Source organism: Anomaloglossus baeobatrachus, chromosome 8 (assembly GCF_048569485.1).
Source record: "Anomaloglossus baeobatrachus isolate aAnoBae1 chromosome 8, aAnoBae1.hap1, whole genome shotgun sequence".
Taxonomy (NCBI): domain Eukaryota; kingdom Metazoa; phylum Chordata; class Amphibia; order Anura; family Aromobatidae; genus Anomaloglossus; species Anomaloglossus baeobatrachus.
The window spans coordinates 15,739,266-15,758,785 of record NC_134360.1 but is presented as its reverse complement, the minus strand read 5'-3'; the positions used below and the strand labels follow the sequence as shown (position 1 = coordinate 15,758,785).

At 50.9% G+C, this 19,520-nt stretch overlaps 1 protein-coding gene across 1 annotated transcript in view; it reads left to right on the top strand.

Annotated features, from left to right (window-relative positions):
• Positions 1-19,520, top strand: part of DNAH12 (dynein axonemal heavy chain 12) — a 331,588-nt gene that overhangs the window by 270,772 nt on the left and 41,296 nt on the right. Inside the window, exons 59-63 of the mRNA XM_075321326.1 lie at positions 904-1,076; positions 2,963-3,103; positions 3,190-3,348; positions 5,211-5,355; positions 10,803-10,953. Coding sequence (XP_075177441.1) covers positions 904-1,076; positions 2,963-3,103; positions 3,190-3,348; positions 5,211-5,355; positions 10,803-10,953 — 769 coding nt within the window. The remainder of the gene's footprint in view (positions 1-903; positions 1,077-2,962; positions 3,104-3,189; positions 3,349-5,210; positions 5,356-10,802; positions 10,954-19,520) is intronic.

Genomic DNA, 19,520 nt, shown 5'->3' with positions numbered 1-19,520 from the left:
GCGCAGCATGGGGGATGGAGCACGATGGGGGGTGCACACCTCCCCCCAAAACACACACACACCGCCACACACGCACCGCACAACACACCACACACACACTGGGAACCACAAACACCGCCCTACACAGACACCCACACACACAGACAACGGCGCACACACACAACACCCAACACACAAACACCGCGGCACACACAAATATACGCACATACCGCACAACACACACATTTCACAAAACATACCTCCCCCAAAACACACACACGCACCCCACACCCACACAAACCGCGCAACACACACAGCACCACACACACAGCACCACACACACACAATGCTACAGACACACAGCGCTCCACAAACAACGCAACACACACAACACAACACACAAACAACACCGCTCTCACACACACCCCCCGACCCCGCACACCCAGAACATGTACAGCCCCTACACAAACACTTGGTAACTGCACACAACAACATCGATATATATAACAAAAATCATACATTAACTACACAATATGTAAATTCTAGAATACCCGATGCGTAGAATCCGGCCACCTTCTAGTAGTTAATAAAATCATATTTTGAACCACATCTCGGTTTTTTGTTTGGTTGGTTTATACAGACAGGGGAACAGCAATGACTAATGACTGTGTGCTCTGTGTATGGGAGAGTTACTGTACTCCACTAGCTCAGAGACAACAGGAAAGTAGAGATAGAGGCTGTAGAGGGGAAAATAGGTGAAAAAATGCAGGACACAAGTCATATAATGGGCAGAAATAGGGATATTTGTCACGTACCCAGAGAACGGCTTAGTCTGAAGAACGCTATGCTTTAACATTGAGGTAAAGTTGTATTTCCATCTGGTTTTCTAGATTTTTTTTTTATACGTTTTGTCTGTTTCTATAGATCGCAGAGAAAACTGAACTAAAAATTGCAGAGTCCAGAGAAGGCTACAGGCCGATCGCCAAGCATTCATCGGTGCTGTTCTTCAGTATCGCGGACCTTGCCAACATCGACCCAATGTATCAGTATGCGCTCAACTGGTTTGTCAATCTCTATATCAACTCCATTCAGGACAGGTGAGGGTTTCCTATTACACTTGGTCACAGTGTGTATATATATATATATATATATATATATATATATATATATATATATATATATATATATATATATATATAGATAGATAGATATATATAGATCTATATACAATCATATGTAAAAGTTTGGGCACCCCTATTAATGTTAACCTTTTTTCGTTATAACAATTTGGGTTTTTGCTATTTCAGTTTCATATATCTAATAACTGATGGACTGAGTAATATTTCTGAATTGAAATGAGGTTTATTGTACTAACAGAAAATGTGCAATCTGCATTTAAACTAAATTTGACTGGTGCATAAGTATGGGCACCTGAACATAAAAGTGACATTAATATTTTGTAGATCCTCCTTTTGCAGAAATCACAGCCTCTAGTGGCTTCCTGTAGCTTTTAATGAGTTCCTGGATCCTGGATGAAGGTATATTTGACCATTCCTGTTTACAAAACAATTCCAGTTCAGTTAAGTTTGATGGTCGCCGAGCATGGACCGCCGCTTCACATCATCCCACAGATGTTCAATGATATTCAGGTCTGGGGACTGGGATGGCCATTCCAGAACATTGTAATTGTTCCTCTGCATGAATGCCTGAGTAGATTTGGAGCGGTGTTTTGGATCATTGTCTTGCTGAAATATCCATCCCCTGCGTAACTTCAACTTCGTCACTGATTCCTGCACATTATTGTCAAGAATCTGCTGATACTGAGTTGAATCCATGCGACCCTCAACTTTAACAAGATTCCCGGTGCCGGCATTGGCCACACAGCCCCAAAGCATCATGGAACCTCCACCAAATTTTACTGTGGGTAGTAAGTGGTTTTCTTGGAATGCCGTGTTTTTTTGCCTCCATGCATAACGCCTTTTTTTTATGACCAAATAACTCAATCTTTGTTTCATCAGTCATCATCAAAATCAACTGGCTTGTCCAAATGTGCTTTTGCATACCTCAGGCGACTCTGTTTGTGGCGTGCTTGCAGAAATGGCTTCTTTCACATCACTCTCCCATACAGCTTCTCCTTGTGCAATGTGCGCTGTATTGTTGACCGATGCACAGTGACACCATCTGCAGCAAGATGATGCTGCAGGTCTTTGGAGGTGGTCTGTGGATTGTCCTTGACTGTTCTCACCATTCTTCTTCTCTGCCTTTCTGATATTTTTCTTGGCCTGCCACTTCTGGGCTTAACAAGAACTGTACCTGTGTTCTTACATTTCCTTACTATGTTCCTCACAAGTGGAAACTGACAGTTTAAATCTCTGAGACAACTTTTTGTACCTTCCCCTGAACAACTATGTTGAATAATCTTTGTTTTCAGATCATTTGAGAGTTGTTTTGAGGAGCCCATGATGCCACTCTTCATAGGAGATTCAAATAGGAGAACAACTTGCAATCGGCCACCTTAAATACCTTTTCTCATGATTGGATACACCTGCCTATGAAGCTCAAAGCTCAATGAGGTCACAAAACCAATTTAGTGCTTTAGTAAGTCAGTAAAAAGTAGTTAGGAGTGTTCAAATCAAGAAATTGATAAGGGTGCCCATACTTATGCACCTGTCAAATTCAGTTTAAATGCGGATTGCACATTTTCTGTTAGTACAATAAACTTCATTTCAATTCAGAAATATTACTCAGTCCATCAGTTATTAGATATATGAAACTGAAATAGCAAAAACCCAAATTGTCATAAAGAAAAAAGGTTTACATTAATAGGGGTGCCCAAACTTTTTCATATGACTTTGTATATGTGTATATATATATATATATATATATATATATATATATATATATATATATATATATATATATATATATATATATATATATATATACACATACTATATAATTATGTCCCTATATTTGTTTTCAGCAACAAATCTAAAATCCTCGAGAAGCGCCTCCGTTACCTGAACGATCACTTCACCTATAACTTATACTGCAACGTGTGCCGCTCGCTGTTTGAGAAGGACAAGCTGCTGTTCTCCTTCTTGCTCTGCTGCAACCTCCTCATGTACGTCTTCCCCTGAGCGCCATCTTATGGTATAAACTACAGGCACATCATTGTTTCACGTTTTTTTTTACCCATTATAATTTTAGGGCAAAGAAGGAAATTGAACACCAAGAATTTATGTTCTTACTCACCGGCGGGGTAGGGCTGCAGAATAATATTGCAAACCCAGCACCAGGCTGGCTGCCAGATAAAAGCTGGGATGAGATTTGTCGTGCAAGCGATTTGCCTTCTTTTAAGAGAATGAGGTAAGGAAAGATATTGTATAAATCAAATCGGTACACCAAACTTTAAGGACTCTTTTTTTTTTTTTTTTTTTTTTTTTAAAGGGACTCTTAAATATAACTTTTCGTTGCATTTTACATACTTTTCTGGCCACATGATGAAGTGGCTGAAGATCTGAATAAAAATTTTTCTTTTTTTTATATTGGATTGGAAAGCTTATATGCTAATTTCCATTGGGGACTAAGGGGATTTTAGCAGAGATTCCTCTGAGAGCTTTTACTTTTTTCCGGTTGCGTCATGCAGGGGACACATGGAAAATGCCCATAGAGAATGTGAGAGTCTGTGTGATATGGTGAGACTTTTATGTCTTACCAGGTCAAATAGATGTTGCTGCCTTCACTTACTGTGCGGAGGTAGGAGGGTCATGACTCATTACAAACACCGCTCTGCATCTATCTCAGGTATCAGGGAATAATGCACCAGTACCTGGGATAGATGCAGAGCTCTGAATGTTACAAGCATGCATCTAATGATCTGATCTCACAGTATGACAGTGCTGTGAGATTAGAGCTGTACTCATTCCATTAGCACTTGTAACATTGAGCTCTCTGTATGTTATAGCATGCCTACAGCTCTCATCTTGTGGAGGTGGCACTGAGCTATAGCTTGTTTGTTCAAACGTAATAAGAATATCTGTGTATATAAATAATCAAAATGTAGATGTAGTTGCATAATTATCTGTCTGTCTATGTAGCAATTGCACAGACCTATAGTATAATTCAAAGTTGTATAGTCATGAAGGGGTTACCAAGAATGAGTGAACAGATGTACAAACGATGGAAGTCTTTTAATGATGAGTAAAAGTCTTATCAGTAATGTTTACACAGAAAGAATGCACAAGGAACAAAGATGTGTTTTATATTATATGCTGTGAGAAATTAAGGAGTTGAATACTCCTTACTCTCTCTGTTCTAGCTTCAAGGTTAGAAATGCAGATTGTATAATTGGGTGTCTTGGAATACACGAGTTCAGTTGACGCTGGCTCAAGGAGAGCAGGTCTGTGTGTTCATTGTCTGATACATTGATATATCGGCACTGGTATACAGCTAATACGGCACCGTCTGTGGATATCCCAAACGAAGACTCTATTAGCAGTCTTCACCCAAATTCCTCCCTTGACAATTTCACCGCACTGTCATACCGTGAAATGAGAGCGGTAAACATTAGATACATGTTTATCACATTTAGTGCTCTCCATCTTTCCCAGGTAACAGGGAATAATGCCCCAGTACCTGGGATAGATTCAAAGCATTAAATGTTACATGTATCTAATGATTACACTTCTCATCACACAGTATGACAGTGCTGTGAGATTAGAGCTATAGTCATGCCATCAGCGCTTGTAACATTCAGCGCTCTGCATCTATCCCAGGTACTGTAGCATTGTGCCCTGATGCTTAGGAGAGATGCAGAGTACTGAAAGTGACAAACACTGATCAAAGAACTGCAGCTTTCTTCTCTCAGCATGACAGTGCTGTGAGATGAGAGCTGTATTCATGCCCTAAGCACTTGTAACATTTAGCTCTCTGCATGTATCTCAGGTACTGGAGTATTGTGCTCCGATGTCTGAGAGAGATTCAGAATACTGAATGTGACAAACACGTATCTAATGATTGCAGTTCTCGTCTCACAGTATGACAGTGCTGTGAAATGAAAGCTGTAGTCATAACATCAGTGCCTGTCGCGTTCAGCACTAGATAGATGCAGAACAGTCTTTGTAATGACTGATCCTTGTATTTAGTTATGTAGCTGGTTACCATATATGTGTAGATGTTTAAGCAATATATTGTATTTCATCATTGTCTTTTTATTCTTGTTTGGACAGAGAACATTTCATTGAAAATCCCAATGCGTGGCACGTGTTGTATGACAGCAGAGAACCGCACAACGTCCCATTACCCGGTCCATATAATGAGCAGCTGAATGAGCTGCAGAAGATGATTATTCTCCGATGCCTCAGACCAGACAAGGTAACAAATATCTATTGTGCATTGTGTTCAATTGTAATTTCATTTTACCAGCATTCTTTTTTTTTTTTTTTTTTATCTGTTGCACTTTATTTGCTTTTTAACATATTACATGATAAATTGGGGTTATCTGATGAAAAAGGCTCCTTTCGATATGACCTATGAGACAACATGGATGGCATTGATAGGAAGGTTCCCACTCAGGAGCTTCTAATAATATTGCTGGCTGCACAATGAGTAAACTGAGGATCCACCAGTGAGCTTGTTGTGGCAGTCTGATTGGTATTTTATACCTCTTTTGTCTGTATTTTTCTGAGCTCCTCTCAGCTGCTTTATGACCACATCAAAGCTGAGTGTGCAGAGCAACAAAGAGCCTGTAATAGACAAATGGTGAAAAGTATTTAAAGGGAACCTGTCACCAGATTTGGGGACTATAAGCTGTGGCCACCACCAGTGGGCTCTTATATACAGCATTGTAACATACTGTATATAAGAGCCCAGGCCGCTGTATAGAACATAAAAATGACTTTTTCTTCATCGTTCCTTATGGGAGACCCAGACCATGGGTGTATAGCTTCTGCCTCCGGAGGACACACAAAGTACTACACTAAAAAGTGTAGCTCCTCCCTCCTAGCATATACACCCCTTGGATAACCAAATATAGCCAGTTCAATGCTTTGTGTTCAGGAGGCACACATCCACACATGTATTCTCATCTGATTTTGATTTTTGGAAAAGAGTTTGAAGAAAAGCGGGTCCAAGCCTGGACTCCCGGCATGTCCCTTCTCACCCCACTGTGTCGGCGGTGTTGTTAAGGTTGATTTCAGGGCTGGAGCCTTACATGCCGCGCTCCTTCACCATCCCTCGGGCTCTGGCTTGAAGTGGGAGCCAGCACGGTTCTCCCTGCCTGGCAGGAGACCGGTCTCCATCCGCAGCCCTTTCAGGATTCTGCCGGACGGAGCACTCATCCCTCAGGGACCTGGCCCTGCGTCTCACAAGCTAAGTATCTGAGACGTTATTTTCAGGGGGTCCCTTGTACTTTAATGTGGGGGAGAGTGTGCTGTGTATGTATTCTGACATTCCCGGCCGGTTCTCTGGTTTTCACCCGAGAACCGCGCCGATGGTGCCTGTTTGCCGGCCGCATTGTTAAATCTAGGCCCCGGCTTCGCCTGAGGCCTAGTTTCGATTTCACTGCCCCTGCATGTCAGTCATGCAGAGGGACAGTGCGGCTCCGCCCAGCGGCTGTTCGGCACAGGGGACAGACACTCCTCTCTGAGGAAAGATTCCCTCCCCTGTATATCTCCTTGGCCCTCCGGATCCCGCTCTTAGAGTAGGCCCCGCCCCCTCTCCTCGCTCCGGCGCCATTTTTTCAGCGTTCTTATGCCATGTCTGCACAGCGATCGGCGCTGACTGCAGCATCTCTCTGGGGGTCCGGGCTGTGGGATCTGGAGGGCACAGAGACAATGTCAAACGGTCTGGCAAGCCACAACCTCCGGTTGTGGACCTGCTTATATACTGCTTATATACTCTGCTGGGGGTCATTCTAGCTCAGAGCCCCCACTTCAGCAGCATGTCTCACACGAGAAGTAAGGCTGCAAGGCTGCGCTCAATATGCACTGCATGTAGGCTCGTACTGCCTGTACCGAGCACATAACCACATTGTGATTCCTGCTCTAACATGGTGGTGCCTCAGCCTGGAGTCTCATTCCCAGTGGTCCCTCCGGCTGCTCCTGCTCCGGTGGCTGAACCCCCGGCTTGGGTAGAATCCTTCTCTCCATGGGACAGCTGTCCCGGACTCTGCTGAGCATGCATTAGCCCCCTTCTCAGGGCGCCTCTGCTGCTACGGCTCGCTCAGCTAGGCCCACAGAGGATTCTTCTTCTGGTCTCAGACCCCGTCCTCCTCAAAGGAGACGCAGGGTCCCCTCTCCTTCCTCGTCCCGCGGCTCTGATTAACATTTACAATTCGTGGCTCTTCCCTTGGGGTTAGCCACGGCCCCTCGAGTATTCTCAAGGTCATGGCAGCAGTGATGGCGGTCCTGCACCTCCAGGGGTTGGCAGTGATCCTTTTGTCCTGGACGACCTTCTAGTCAGGGCTTCATCCAGTGCAGACTGTTAGCGGAGTGCCTCGCTCACTCTCGCCACTCTAGCCAATTCGGGTGGCTTGTCATTCTGTCCAAGTCCACTCTGACTCCGACCCAGAAGCTCACGTACCCAGGGACGCAATTCGAGACTCTGCCGGCACTTGTGAAGCTGCCCTTAGTCAAACAACAGTCCCTCCTCTGGCGGTGCGCTCTTTACTGAGGTCTCGCCGTCACTCCATCAGGCACCTAATGCAGGTGCTGGGTCAGATGGTGGCGTCAATGGAAGCGGTTCCCTTGCCCAGTTCCATCTGCGTCCTCTGCAGCTGGACATTTTCCGCTGTTGGAACAAGCGGACTTCCTCCTTCCACGGGTTGGTGGCTTCACCACAGACCAGGGGCTCCTTTCAGTGGTGGCTTCGGCCCCTCTCCCTTTAGGGACGCTCCTTCCTGGCCCCGTCCCGGGTGATCCTCACCACGGATGCCAGTCTATCCGGCTGGGGAGCAGTATATCTCCACCATGGAGCGCAGGGCACTTGGACTCCGTCCGAATCAGCCCTCTCGATCAATGTGCTGGAAATCAGAGCTGTGCTTCTAGCTCTCTTAGCCTTTCACCATCTGTTGGCGGCCAGGCACATTCGAGTCCAGTCAGACAACGCGACAGCGTTTGCCTACATCAATCACCAGGGCGGGACACTCAGCCGCCTGGCAATGTTGGAGGTTCAACGCATCCTTCAGTGGACGGAGGAGTCCAGGTCCACCATATCCGCAGTCCACATCCCAGACGTGGAAAACTGGGAGGCAGATTTTCTCAGCCGTCAAACCGTGGACAGCGGCGAGTGGGCTCTGCATCCGGCAGTGTTTCGGTCAATCTGCCGCAAGTAGGGCACTCCGGACGTGGATCTTCGTTCCACGATCCTCAGCCTTTTGCAGCAGACGCACTGGTTCAAGATTGGTCCCAGCTTCGTCTGTCTTACGTGTTTCACCCTCTAGCTCTTGCCCAGGGTCCTGCGCAAGATCAGAATGGAGGGCCGTCGGGTCATTCTCATTGCTCCAGACTGACCCAGGCGAGCTTGGTACTCTGACCTGCTCCATCTGTCCGTAGAGGTGCCATGCATCTCCCGGACTGTCCTGACCTTTTCTCACAAGGTCCGTCTTTCCGCCAGAATCCTGCGGCTCTCAGATTGACGGCGTGGCTCTTGAGTCCTGGATCTTGACTACTTCTGGTATCCCTCCTGCAGTCATCTCCACTATGACTCAGGCTCGGAAGTATCCCTTGGCCAAAATCTATCACAGGACCTGGAGAATTTTCCTGTCCTGGTGTCATTCTTCCGGCCATGCTTCTTGGCCTTTTTGCCTTGCCGACCCTCCTGTCCCTTCTACAGTCCGGTCTGCAGCTAGGACTTTCCCTCAAGGGACAGGTCTCGGCTCTGTCCGTGTTGTTCCAGCGGCATATCGCCCGGCTGGCTCAGGTGCGCTCCTTCATGCAGGGCGCATCTCACATCATTCCGCCTTACCGGCGGCCTTTGGAGCCCTGGGACCTTAATCCGGTCCTCACGGCTTCCGGAAACCCCCCCTTTGAGCCTCTTAGGGAGGTTTCTTTGTCTTGTCTTTCACAGAAAGTGGTCTTTCTAGTGGCCATAACTTCCCTCAAGAGAGTCTCTGATTTGGATGCACTCTCTTCGGAGTCACCTTTTTTGGTTTTTCATCAAGACAAGGTGGTTCTCCGTCCGACTCCGGACTTTCTCCCTAAGGTGGTTTCTGCTTCCACCTTAACCGGGACATTTCCCTGCCTTCCTTTTGTCCGGCTCCTGTTCATCGCTTGAAAAGGCGTTGCATACTCTGGATCTGGTGCGGGCGCTCCGGATCTATGTGTCTCGCACCGCTGTTCTTAGGCGGTGCACCTCTCTTTTTGTGCTGACCACTGGTCAGCGTAAGGGCCTCTCGGCATCTAAGCCGACCCTAGCTCGTTGGATTAGGTCGGCCATTTCCGATACCTACCAGTGTTCTCAAGTGCCTCTCCCGCCGGGGATCAAGGCACACTTGACCAGAGCTGTCGGTGCCTCTTCGGTTTTCAGGCACCAGGCTACGGCTCAGCAGGTCTGTCAGACTGCCACTTGGACTAGTCTGAATACCTTTCGAAGCACTACCAAGTGCATGCTCATGCTTCGGCAGATGCGAGCTTGGGCAGACGCATCCTTCAGGCGGCTGTCGCCCATTTGTGAAGTTAGGTTTCGCCTACTTCTGAGTTTTTCTGCTTATTCCCACCCATGGACTGCTTTGGAACGTCCCATGGTCTGGGTCTCCCATAAGGAACGATGAAGAAAAAGAGAATTTTGTTTACTTACCGTAAATTCTTTTTCTTATAGTTCCGACATGGGAGACCCAGCACCCTCCCTGTTGCCTGTTGGCAGTTTTCTTGTTCCATGTGTTTTCACCGGCTGTTGTTGTAGAAAGAGGTTCCGGTTGTTCCGGGTTTTGCTCTATCTCTACTTGTGGGTGGATGTCCTCCTTCAGCTTTTGCACTAAACTGGCTATATTTGGTTATCCAAGGGGTGTATATGCTAGGAGGGAGGAGCTACACTTTTTAGTGTAGTACTTTGTGTGTCCTCCGGAGGCAGAAGCTATACACCCATGGTCTGGGTCTCCCATGTCGGAACTATAAGAAAAAGAATTTACGGTAAGTAAACAAAATTCTCTTTATAATACTCACCTAAACGGTCGGTACGGTGCAGACTAGTCCAATGAGTTTCTTCGTTCTCCAGTAGCGGTGCCTCCTCTTTCGGCTATCTTTGTCCTTATTCTTCTGAAGCCTGGGTGCATGACGCGTCCTACGTCATCCACACTAGCCGGCATTGAGGTCCTGCGCAGGCGAACTACAATACTTTAATCTGCCCTGCTCAGGTGCACCTGCACAGGACCTCAATGGCGGCTAGTGTATATGATGTAGGACACATCATGCACCTAGGCTTCAGAAGAAGGAGGACAAAGATGGCCGAAAGAGCCGGACCCGGAGATCGGAGACACCTATCCGACCAGTCTGCACTGCACCGACCGTTTAGGTGAGTATTATGAAGTGATTTTTATGTTATACCCCCGGCCTGGGCTCTTATATACAGCATGTTAGAATGCTGTATATAAGAGCACGGTGGTGGTGGCCGCAGCTTATAGGCCAAAAAAGTGGTAACAGGTTCCCTTTAAGGATACCCTATTGGAAAGAATTTTTAAACAAAATTATAATTAATTAAAAAAAAAAAAAATAGTCTCCAGAGGTGGACAATGCATTGGTTGGGGCCGCCTTTGGTGACAGTACCACTACTGTTGGTAAATATGTGATAGTTATACTAATGTGCGTCCTTTTTTTCACTATTAGATGAGCCCAGCTGTGACCAACTACGTGACGGACAAACTTGGAAAGAAATTTGTGGAGCCGCCGCCATTCGATTTATCAAAAAGCTACTTGGACTCTAATTCAACCATCCCGCTCATCTTTGTCCTGTCTCCTGGCGCTGATCCGATGGCAAGTAAGTATAAAAATAAGGAATTATCAGTGAAGATACAAAGAAGGTGCATCTGCTCTGAAACCTCCGCACAATAGTGACATACAGAGCCCTGATCTGCCACTAATGTGTACAACGTGCACTAAAGGGACCGACATTTATTAATGCACATTTCTCTATCGTTTCATTGGGGGACACAGGACCATGGGTTATGCTGCTGTCACTAGGAGGCTGACACTAAGTAAACAGAAAAAGTTAGCTCCTCCCCAGCAGTATACACCCCGAGCCGGAGGCGGGCTCAGATCAGTTTTAGCTTAGTGTCGTAGGAGGCTGATGTGAGCCGTCTCGGCCCCCCTCAGCCATTTGTGTTTTTGCGCTTTTTTCCTTTATTTCGGCGCCGCTCATCGCTCTCATACCTGTCTTCTTTTTCTCTGCAGGTATTCTCTCCACTCATCCTCCGCAGCCCTGTGGGTACCACTCCCCAGGGTCGCAGGGGCTTGAGATTTCGGGCCCTCTCCCCCGTCCATCCCCGTGGTACCACTCCCGGGGTTGCGCGTGTGGGCAGGTTGTCGTGGGCACCCCTGATTCGCCCTGCGGTATCACCCCAAAGGGCGTACAGGGGCATACAGCAGGGATGGAACCTCTGCAGCGCGTGTGTAATCCGATGGGGCCCTGTCACGCTGCCTTCACCTGCAGGGGGGCTCCTTCCCCCATCATGATGTCCACTTCCCTGCCTCAGCACGCTCTCCCCCGGAGTCCTCAGTCTTCCTGGTCGAGGGCACTGTGCACAGGCAGGGGCAGGGGGCCCTGCCTGCACCGCATCCAAGAACAGGTAGGACCGACCTCTCCTTCACCTTCCCCCGGCCCTATCCAAAATTTAGGCCCCGGTCTCGGCCTAGTCGCTCTGCATCCTAGCCACGCCCCCGCTGCAGCGCTATTGGCCGCCGGTCGTCTGGCCCAGTCTCCTCCCACCGCTCTGCCTCCTGGCTTGTGGTGGGGGCTGTGGATCCTCCGGGTTTTTCGCGCCGGAATGCTGCTCCTCCCCCAGCCTCCTCCAGCGTCCCCTCGCCATTTTAGCCTGTCTCTGGTCCCCTGAGGCTGCAGCGCGCCGGCGTTCTCCCTCTCTGGCCAGCTCATTCTAGCAGCCACCAGGGAGAGTACTTGTTTCACCATGCCTAATGCTAAGTCCACCCGACCCAAGCAGGCCCCCTTTGCCTTATTTTTTGCATGCTCCTCCTGCAAGACCAAATTTACCCAGGGCCAGGACGCCCCACTATGCTCCGTCTGTTCCACAGACTCGCAGCCTCCGCAGGACTCCTCGGCCGACGCTTCTGATACCGCAGACGCCACAGCGCCAGATGCTACAGGGCCCTGCGTCCCGCCCCCCCCGACTGGCTAGCGTCCCTGTCCCAGTCCGTAGATTCCCTCTCTGAGGCTTCTCGGACCATCGCGCAAGCACTGCGCCTGCTGCCGTCGCTCGCCCAGACTCCCGCAGACCCGACGCAATCGCCTCCGGAGCAGGTGAGCCCCGTCGCAGGGACCTCCTCGGCTGCTCAGAAGCGGACCCGCCAGGTCTCGTCTTCAGCCTCTTCCCAGGTTTCACCTTCATGCCCAGGTCCAGACCATGATTCCTCCAGGGAGTCTTCTGACCGCTCTGATGATGATTCCGATGCAGCACCCCTGCCGGACTCAGAGCAGGCGGCTGATATTCTGCGCATGGTGAATAGCCTGATAGAAGCAGTAAACCAGACCCTAAAGGTACAGGTGGACCCCGTCTCCTCCCAGAGCACCCAGGTCTCGTTTAAGCGGATGAAGCGGGCCCAGAGGGCATTCAGCGGACATCCAGAATTCGCTGAGTTACTGCGCAGCCACAGGCAACAGCCGGACAAGGTATTTACCAGCGGTAAGTCCATTGATTTGCATTATCCTTTTCCTGAGGGTCTTCGAAAGGATTGGGCAGGCTCCCCTGTGGTCGACCCCCCAATCTCCCGCCTGTTATCTCACACAGTCCTTCCACTCACTAACGGTACGTCTCTCAAGGACCCCACGGACCGTACTATTGACAGGTTGGCCCGTTCCGCCTTCGAGGCAGCGGGCACATCCCTCTCACCGGCCTTTGCCTCGGTTTGGGTTGCGAAGGCTCTGATGTCCTGGGCGGACACGCTACGCCGCGGTCTCCGCGCCATTCCTGCCAATCCGGACCTGGTCCTCATCGCCTCGCAGATTTCCCTCGCGGGTGAGTACCTGCTCAATGCAGCCCTGGCATCTGCCAATTGCGCGGCCCAGGCCGCCAGCAACAATGTGGCCAATGTGGCCTCTGGCTCCGGTCCTGGAACGCGGATGCGGCCTCTAAGAAGTCACTGACTTCCTTGCCCTTCCTAGGGGAACGTCTTTTCGGAGATAAGCTAGACCAGTTGATCTCCGATGCAATGGGAGGAAAGAGTACATCTCTCCCCCAATTGCGCCCCAAGCGCTTCCAGAACCGGCGCCCCACGGCTCGTTTCCGGCCCTTTCGCAGCTTCAGCTCCACTCCCCAGCCGCGAAAAAGCCGCTCTCCTCCGAGAGACAGGAGGACCCCGTCATTCAAGACCAATCCCGCCTGGCGTTCACGTCCCCGCCAGTCCACGAAATCCTCTTCCGGTTACCGCCGACGTTCCTCCAAGTGACTCGCGGTCGGCGCGCAACAGCGCCAGACTCGTGGGAGGGCGTCTGTCTCGTTTCCAGCATGTGTGGATCCCCCTGACCGCCGATGCCTGGGTCAGAGAGATCATCACATCAGGCTACAAAATAGAATTCGAGTCAAAGCCACCGAGACGTTTTTTCCTATCTCACCCTCCCGAGTCTCCCGCACGGGCTCGCGCGTTCTTTCACTCCATAGACTCCCTCCTCCAAGCCGGAGTCGTGGTACCAGTCCCTCCCGCAGAACGTTTCAAGGGGTTCTATTCCAACCTTTTCGTGGTCCCCAAGAAGGACGGCTCTGTCCGCCCCGTCCTCGACCTAAAGCTTCTAAACAGGTCGGTGAGGCCTCGGCCGTTTCGAATGGAGTCACTCCGGTCCGTGATCGCGTCCATGGAGGTCGGCGAATTCCTGGCATCGCTGGATATTCAAGACGCCTATCTTCACGTCCCTATAGCCACCTCTCACCAACAGTTCCTCCGCTTTGTGATAGCGGAAGATCACTTCCAGTTCACGGCTCTTCCTTTCGGCCTCGCATCCGCCCCCAGGGTCTTTACGAAGATCATGGCGGCTGCCATGTCCGTCCTACATTCCAGGGGTGTTATGGTCATCCCGTACTTGGACGATATGTTGATAAAAGGTTCTTTCTTTGTCGCTCCATTGGGAGACCCAGACAATTGGGTGTATAGCTTCTGCCTCCGGAGGCCACACAAAGTATTACACTGAAAAGTGTAACCCCTCCCCTCTGCCTATACACCCTCCCGTGGATCACGGGCTCCTCAGTTTTATGCTTTGTGTGGAAGGAGGCACACATCCACTCATGCATTCCCATTTTAGTCAGCAGCAGCTGCTGATTTTATCGGTTGGAAGAAAAGAGGGCCCCCACAGGGCCCCCGGCATGCTCCCTTCTCACCCCACTACGTCGGCGGTGCTGTTAAGGTTGAGGTACCCATTGCGGGTACAGAGGCTGGAGCCACATGCCGTTTTCCTTCACCATCCCTTAGAGGCTCTGGGAGAAGTGGGATCCTGACCGGTCATCCATTCACTGGGACCGGGCTCCCTCCGCAGCCCCTGTGGGAATCTGCCGGACAGGAGTCTATGTATCCTCAGGGACAGGGCCCTGCATCTAAAGGTACTCTGTGTCCCCATGGGGACTGTGCATGGAGCGCTTGTTTCACAGACGCTGCAGCAGCTGCTGGTTTGTGAAGACCGGGACTTCCGCGCCGACCGAACCTGTTTGTCGGCCGCGGTATTAAATTTAGTCCCCGGCTTCATTGCGGCCTAGTACCATAACTCCCGCCCCCGGGCCTGCCAGTCAGGGGTAAGGGCGGGACGGTCGACCTGATGTCGGCAGTGAGGGCTGTAGCATACTTTAGGTTTCCTCCCCCCCCTCACTGATCACTGTGGGGCCCCAGATTCCCGCACTTTACTAGTCGCCGCCCACGGCTCCCTCCTCCCCTGAGAGCTCCGGCAGCCATTTTTACACACATTCTGCCGGTGGAGGATTTCAGGAACGAGCTCTGCAGCTCTGGGAGACCTAAGGCAGGGAATCTGGTGGACACACACTCCGCTTTGGGCGGTCGGTAAGCCACACCGGTCACCCGGTGCTGGTCCCCCTAGGGTGCCGGAGTATATATATATATATATATATATATATATATATATATATATATATATATATATATATATATATATATATATTTGTATATATTTTCTCTGTTCGGCCGGGTTGTTTGCTTTTGGCTATATACCCTCAGTGATCACTCTCCTAGGAGACAACAGCATGTCGTCCACAAGGAGCAAGGGCGCTAAGGCAAAGGGTTTTTTTGCAACCTGTACCTCTTGTGGGGCTATGTTACCTGCGGGTTCCACCTACCCTCACTGTGAGCAATGCTCGACCCCTGTTGCACTTGCTCAGCCGGAGCCTCGGTCACTAGTGGACCCCTCGGCTCAGGCAGACCCTCCTGCTTCCACTGTCCAGGCGGCAGGGACAGAGTTTGCAGTTTTTGCTGAGAAACTCTCTGAGTCGCTTTCACAATCCATGGCTCAGTCTATGGACAAATGGTCTGCCAAGCTACTAGAAGCCTTGCAGTCCAGACCGGTCCTTACACAGGCCCCGGGCACTGTTGGATCATCGCCTCCAGGCCCCTCTCGGTCTGCGCCGCAGCGTGCTCCCGGGGTGGCCCCTAGGTCTCACGTGGAGGACTCCTGCACGGACCACAGTCCCAGACCGGCTAAGCGGGCTCGCTGGGAATCTTCCCCGACTTCCTCACGCTGCTCGGGGTCTCAGCTTGAGGACTCTCTGGAGGACGAGGCGGACGTCGCAGCTCAGGGCTCTGACCCTGACGTTGCCCTCAATCTTGATACACCTGAGGGGGACGCCTTAGTAAATGATCTTATATCGTCCATCAACCAGGTGCTAGATCTTTCTCCCCCAACTCCACCTATAGAGGAGTCGGCTTCGCAGCAGGAGAAACACCAGTTTAGGTTTCCCAAACGTACTCGGAGTGCTTTCTTCGATCACTCTAACTTCAGAGATGCTGTCCAGAAGCACAGAGCATTTCCGGACAAGCGCTTTACTAAGCGCCTTAATGACACACGTTACCCCTTCCCCTCTGACGTAGTTAAGGGTTGGGCTCAATGTCCCAAGGTGGATCCTCCAGTCTCTAGACTGGCGGCTAGATCTGTAGTATCAGTTGCAGATGGCTCATCGCTAAAGGATGCCACTGACAGGCAGATAGAGCGCCTGGTGAAATCCATCTATGAAGCCACAGGCGCGTCTTTTGCCCCGGCCTTTGCAGCCGTGTGGGCACTCCAAGCTATCTCAGCTTGTTTGTCTGAGATTAATGCGGTCACACGTACCTCTGCTCCGCAAGTTGCGTCTTTGACTTCTCAGGCGTCGGCTTTTTCGTCCTACGCCATGAACGCCTTCCTGGACTCTGCTAGCCGTACAGCGGTAGCATCCGCTAATTCGGTGGCAGTCCGCAGGGCCATGTGGCTACGCGAATGGAAGGCAGACTCTGCTTCCAAGAAGTTCTTAACCGGTTTGCCGTTTTCTGGCGACCGATTGTTTGGCGAACGATTGGATGAAATTATTAAGGAATCCAAGGGAAAGGACTCCTCCTTACCCCAGTCCAAACCGAAGAGACCTCAGCAACGGAAAATACAACCGAGGTTTCGGTCCTTTCGGCCCTCAGCCAAGTCCCAATCCTCCTCGTCCAACAGGCCAGAGAAGGGCCAGAGGAACTCCTATGCGTGGCGGTCTAAGTCACGCCCCCAAAAAACCGCCGGAGGCACTGCCTCCAAGGCGGCCTCCTCATGACTTTCAGCCTCCCCGAACCGCATCCTCGGTCGGTGGCAGGCTCTCCCGCTTTTGCGACGCCTGGTGGCCACATGTCCAAGACCGATCGGTGAGAGACATTCTGTCTCACGGTTACAGGATAGAGTTCAGCTCTCGTCCTCCGACTCGTTTCTTCAGAACATCTCCGCCCCCATCTCGGGCCGGCGCACTTTTTCAGGCTGTGGGCGTTCTGAAGACAGAAGGAGTGGTGATTCCCGTTCCCCCTCAGGAACATGGTCACGGCTTCTACTCCAACTTGTTCGTGGTGCCAAAGAAGGACGGATCATTCCGTCCCGTTCTGGACCTCAAACTGCTCAACAGGCATGTGAGCACCAGAAGGTTTCGGATGGAATCTCTCCGCTCGGTCATCGCTTCGATGTCACAAGGAGACTTCCTAGCATCAATCGACATCAAGGATGCTTATCTCCATGTGCCGATCGCACCCGAACATCAACGCTTCCTGCGTTTCGCCATCGGGGACGAACACCTTCAGTTCGTGGCACTGCCTTTCGGCCTGGCGACAGCCCCACGGGTCTTCACCAAGATCATGGCATCCGTTGTGGCGGTCCTACACTCTCAGGGCCACTCGGTGATCCCTTACTTAGACGATCTCCTAGTCAGGGCACCCTCCCGGGTGGCGTGTCAACACAGCCTGACCGTCGCTCTGGCGACTCTCCAGCAGTTCGGGTGGCTCATCAACTTCCCAAAGTCCAAGTTGACACCGACCCAATCACTGACTTACCTCGGGATGGAGTTTCATACTCATTCAGCGGTAGTCAAGCTGCCGCTGGACAAACAGCTTTCGCTGCAGACAGGGGTGCAATCTCTTCTTCGGGGTCAGTCACACCCCTTGAGGCGCCTCATGCACTTCCTGGGGAAGATGGTGGCAGCAATGGAGGCAGTGCCCTTCGCGCAGTTCCATCTGCGCCCACTCCAATGGGACATTCTCCGCAAATGGGACAGGAGGTCGACGTCCCTCGACAGGAACGTCTCTCTTTCCCTTGCAGCCAAAACCGCTCTTCAGTGGTGGCTTCTTCCCACTTCTCTTTCGCAGGGAAAATCCTTCCTGCCCCCATCCTGGGCTGTGGTCACGACGGACGCGAGCCTGTCAGGGTGGGGAGCGGTTTTTCTCCACCACAGGGCTCAGGGAACCTGGACTCCGATAGAGTCTTCCCTTCAGATCAATGTTCTGGAGATAAGGGCAGTGTATCTAGCCATAAAGGCGTTCCATCGGTGGCTGGAGGGCAGGCAGATCCGCATACAGTCGGACAACGCCACGGCGGTCGCGTACATCAACCACCAGGGCGGCACGCGCAGCCGTCAAGCCTTCCAGGAAGTCCGGCGGATTCTGCTGTGGGCGGAGGCCACAGCCTCCACCATCTCCGCAGTTCACATCCCGGGCGTAGAAAACTGGGAAGCAGACTTTCTCAGTCGTCAGGGCATGGATGCGGGGGAATGGTCTCTTCACCCAGACGTGTTTCGAGAGATCTGTCGCCGCTGGGGAACGCCGGACGTCGATCTCATGGCGTCACGGCACAACAACAAGGTCCCGGCCTTCATGGCACGGTCTCAAGATCACAGAGCTCTGGCAGCAGACGCGTTAGTTCAGGATTGGTCGCAGTTTCGACTCCCTTATGTGTTTCCTCCTCTGGCGATGTTGCCCAGAGTGTTACGCAAGATCAGATCCGACTGTCGTCGCGCCATTCTCGTCGCTCCAGATTGGCCGAGGCGGTCGTGGTACCCGGATCTGTGGCATCTCACGGTGGGTCAGCCGTGGGCGCTTCCAGACCGCACAGACCTGCTGTCATAAGGGCCGTTTTTCCATCTGAATTCTGCGGCCCTCAACCTGACTGTGTGGCCATTGAGTCCTGGCTCCTAGCGTCGTCGGGTTTATCTCAGGATGTCATTGCCACTATGAGACAGGCCAGGAAACCAACGTCCGCCAAGATCAATTACAGGTCGTGGCGGATCTTCTTGTCCTGGTGCTCTGATAAGGGTTTTACTCCCTGGCCTTTTGCCTTACCCATTTTTCTTTCACTCCTTCAATCCGGAATGGACAAGGGTTTGTCACTCGGCTCTCTCAAGGGACAAGTATCGGCGCTCTCAGTATTTTTTCAAAAGCGCCTGGCAAGGCTTCCGCAGGTCCGCACGTTCCTGCAGGGAGTTTGCCACATAGTTCCACCCTACAAGCGTCCGCTGGAACCCTGGGACCTTAACAGGGTGTTAATGGCTCTTCAAAAACCACCTTTCGAGCCGCTGAGGGATGTCTCTTTATCACGTCTTTCGCAGAAGGTGGCATTTCTTGTGGCAATTACCTCACTCCGAAGAGTGTCGGAGCTTGCAGCGCTGTCATGCAAATCCCCTTTCCTGGTTTTTCACCAGGATAAGGTGGTTCTGCGTCCTGTCCCGGAATTTCTCCCTAAGGTGGTATCTCCTTTTCATCTCAATCAGGATATCTCCTTACCGTCATTTTGCCCTCATCCAGTTCACCAATGTGAAAAGGATTTGCACTCATTAGATCTGGTGAGAGCACTCCGGCTCTACGTGTCTCGCACGGCGCCCCTGCGCCGTTCAG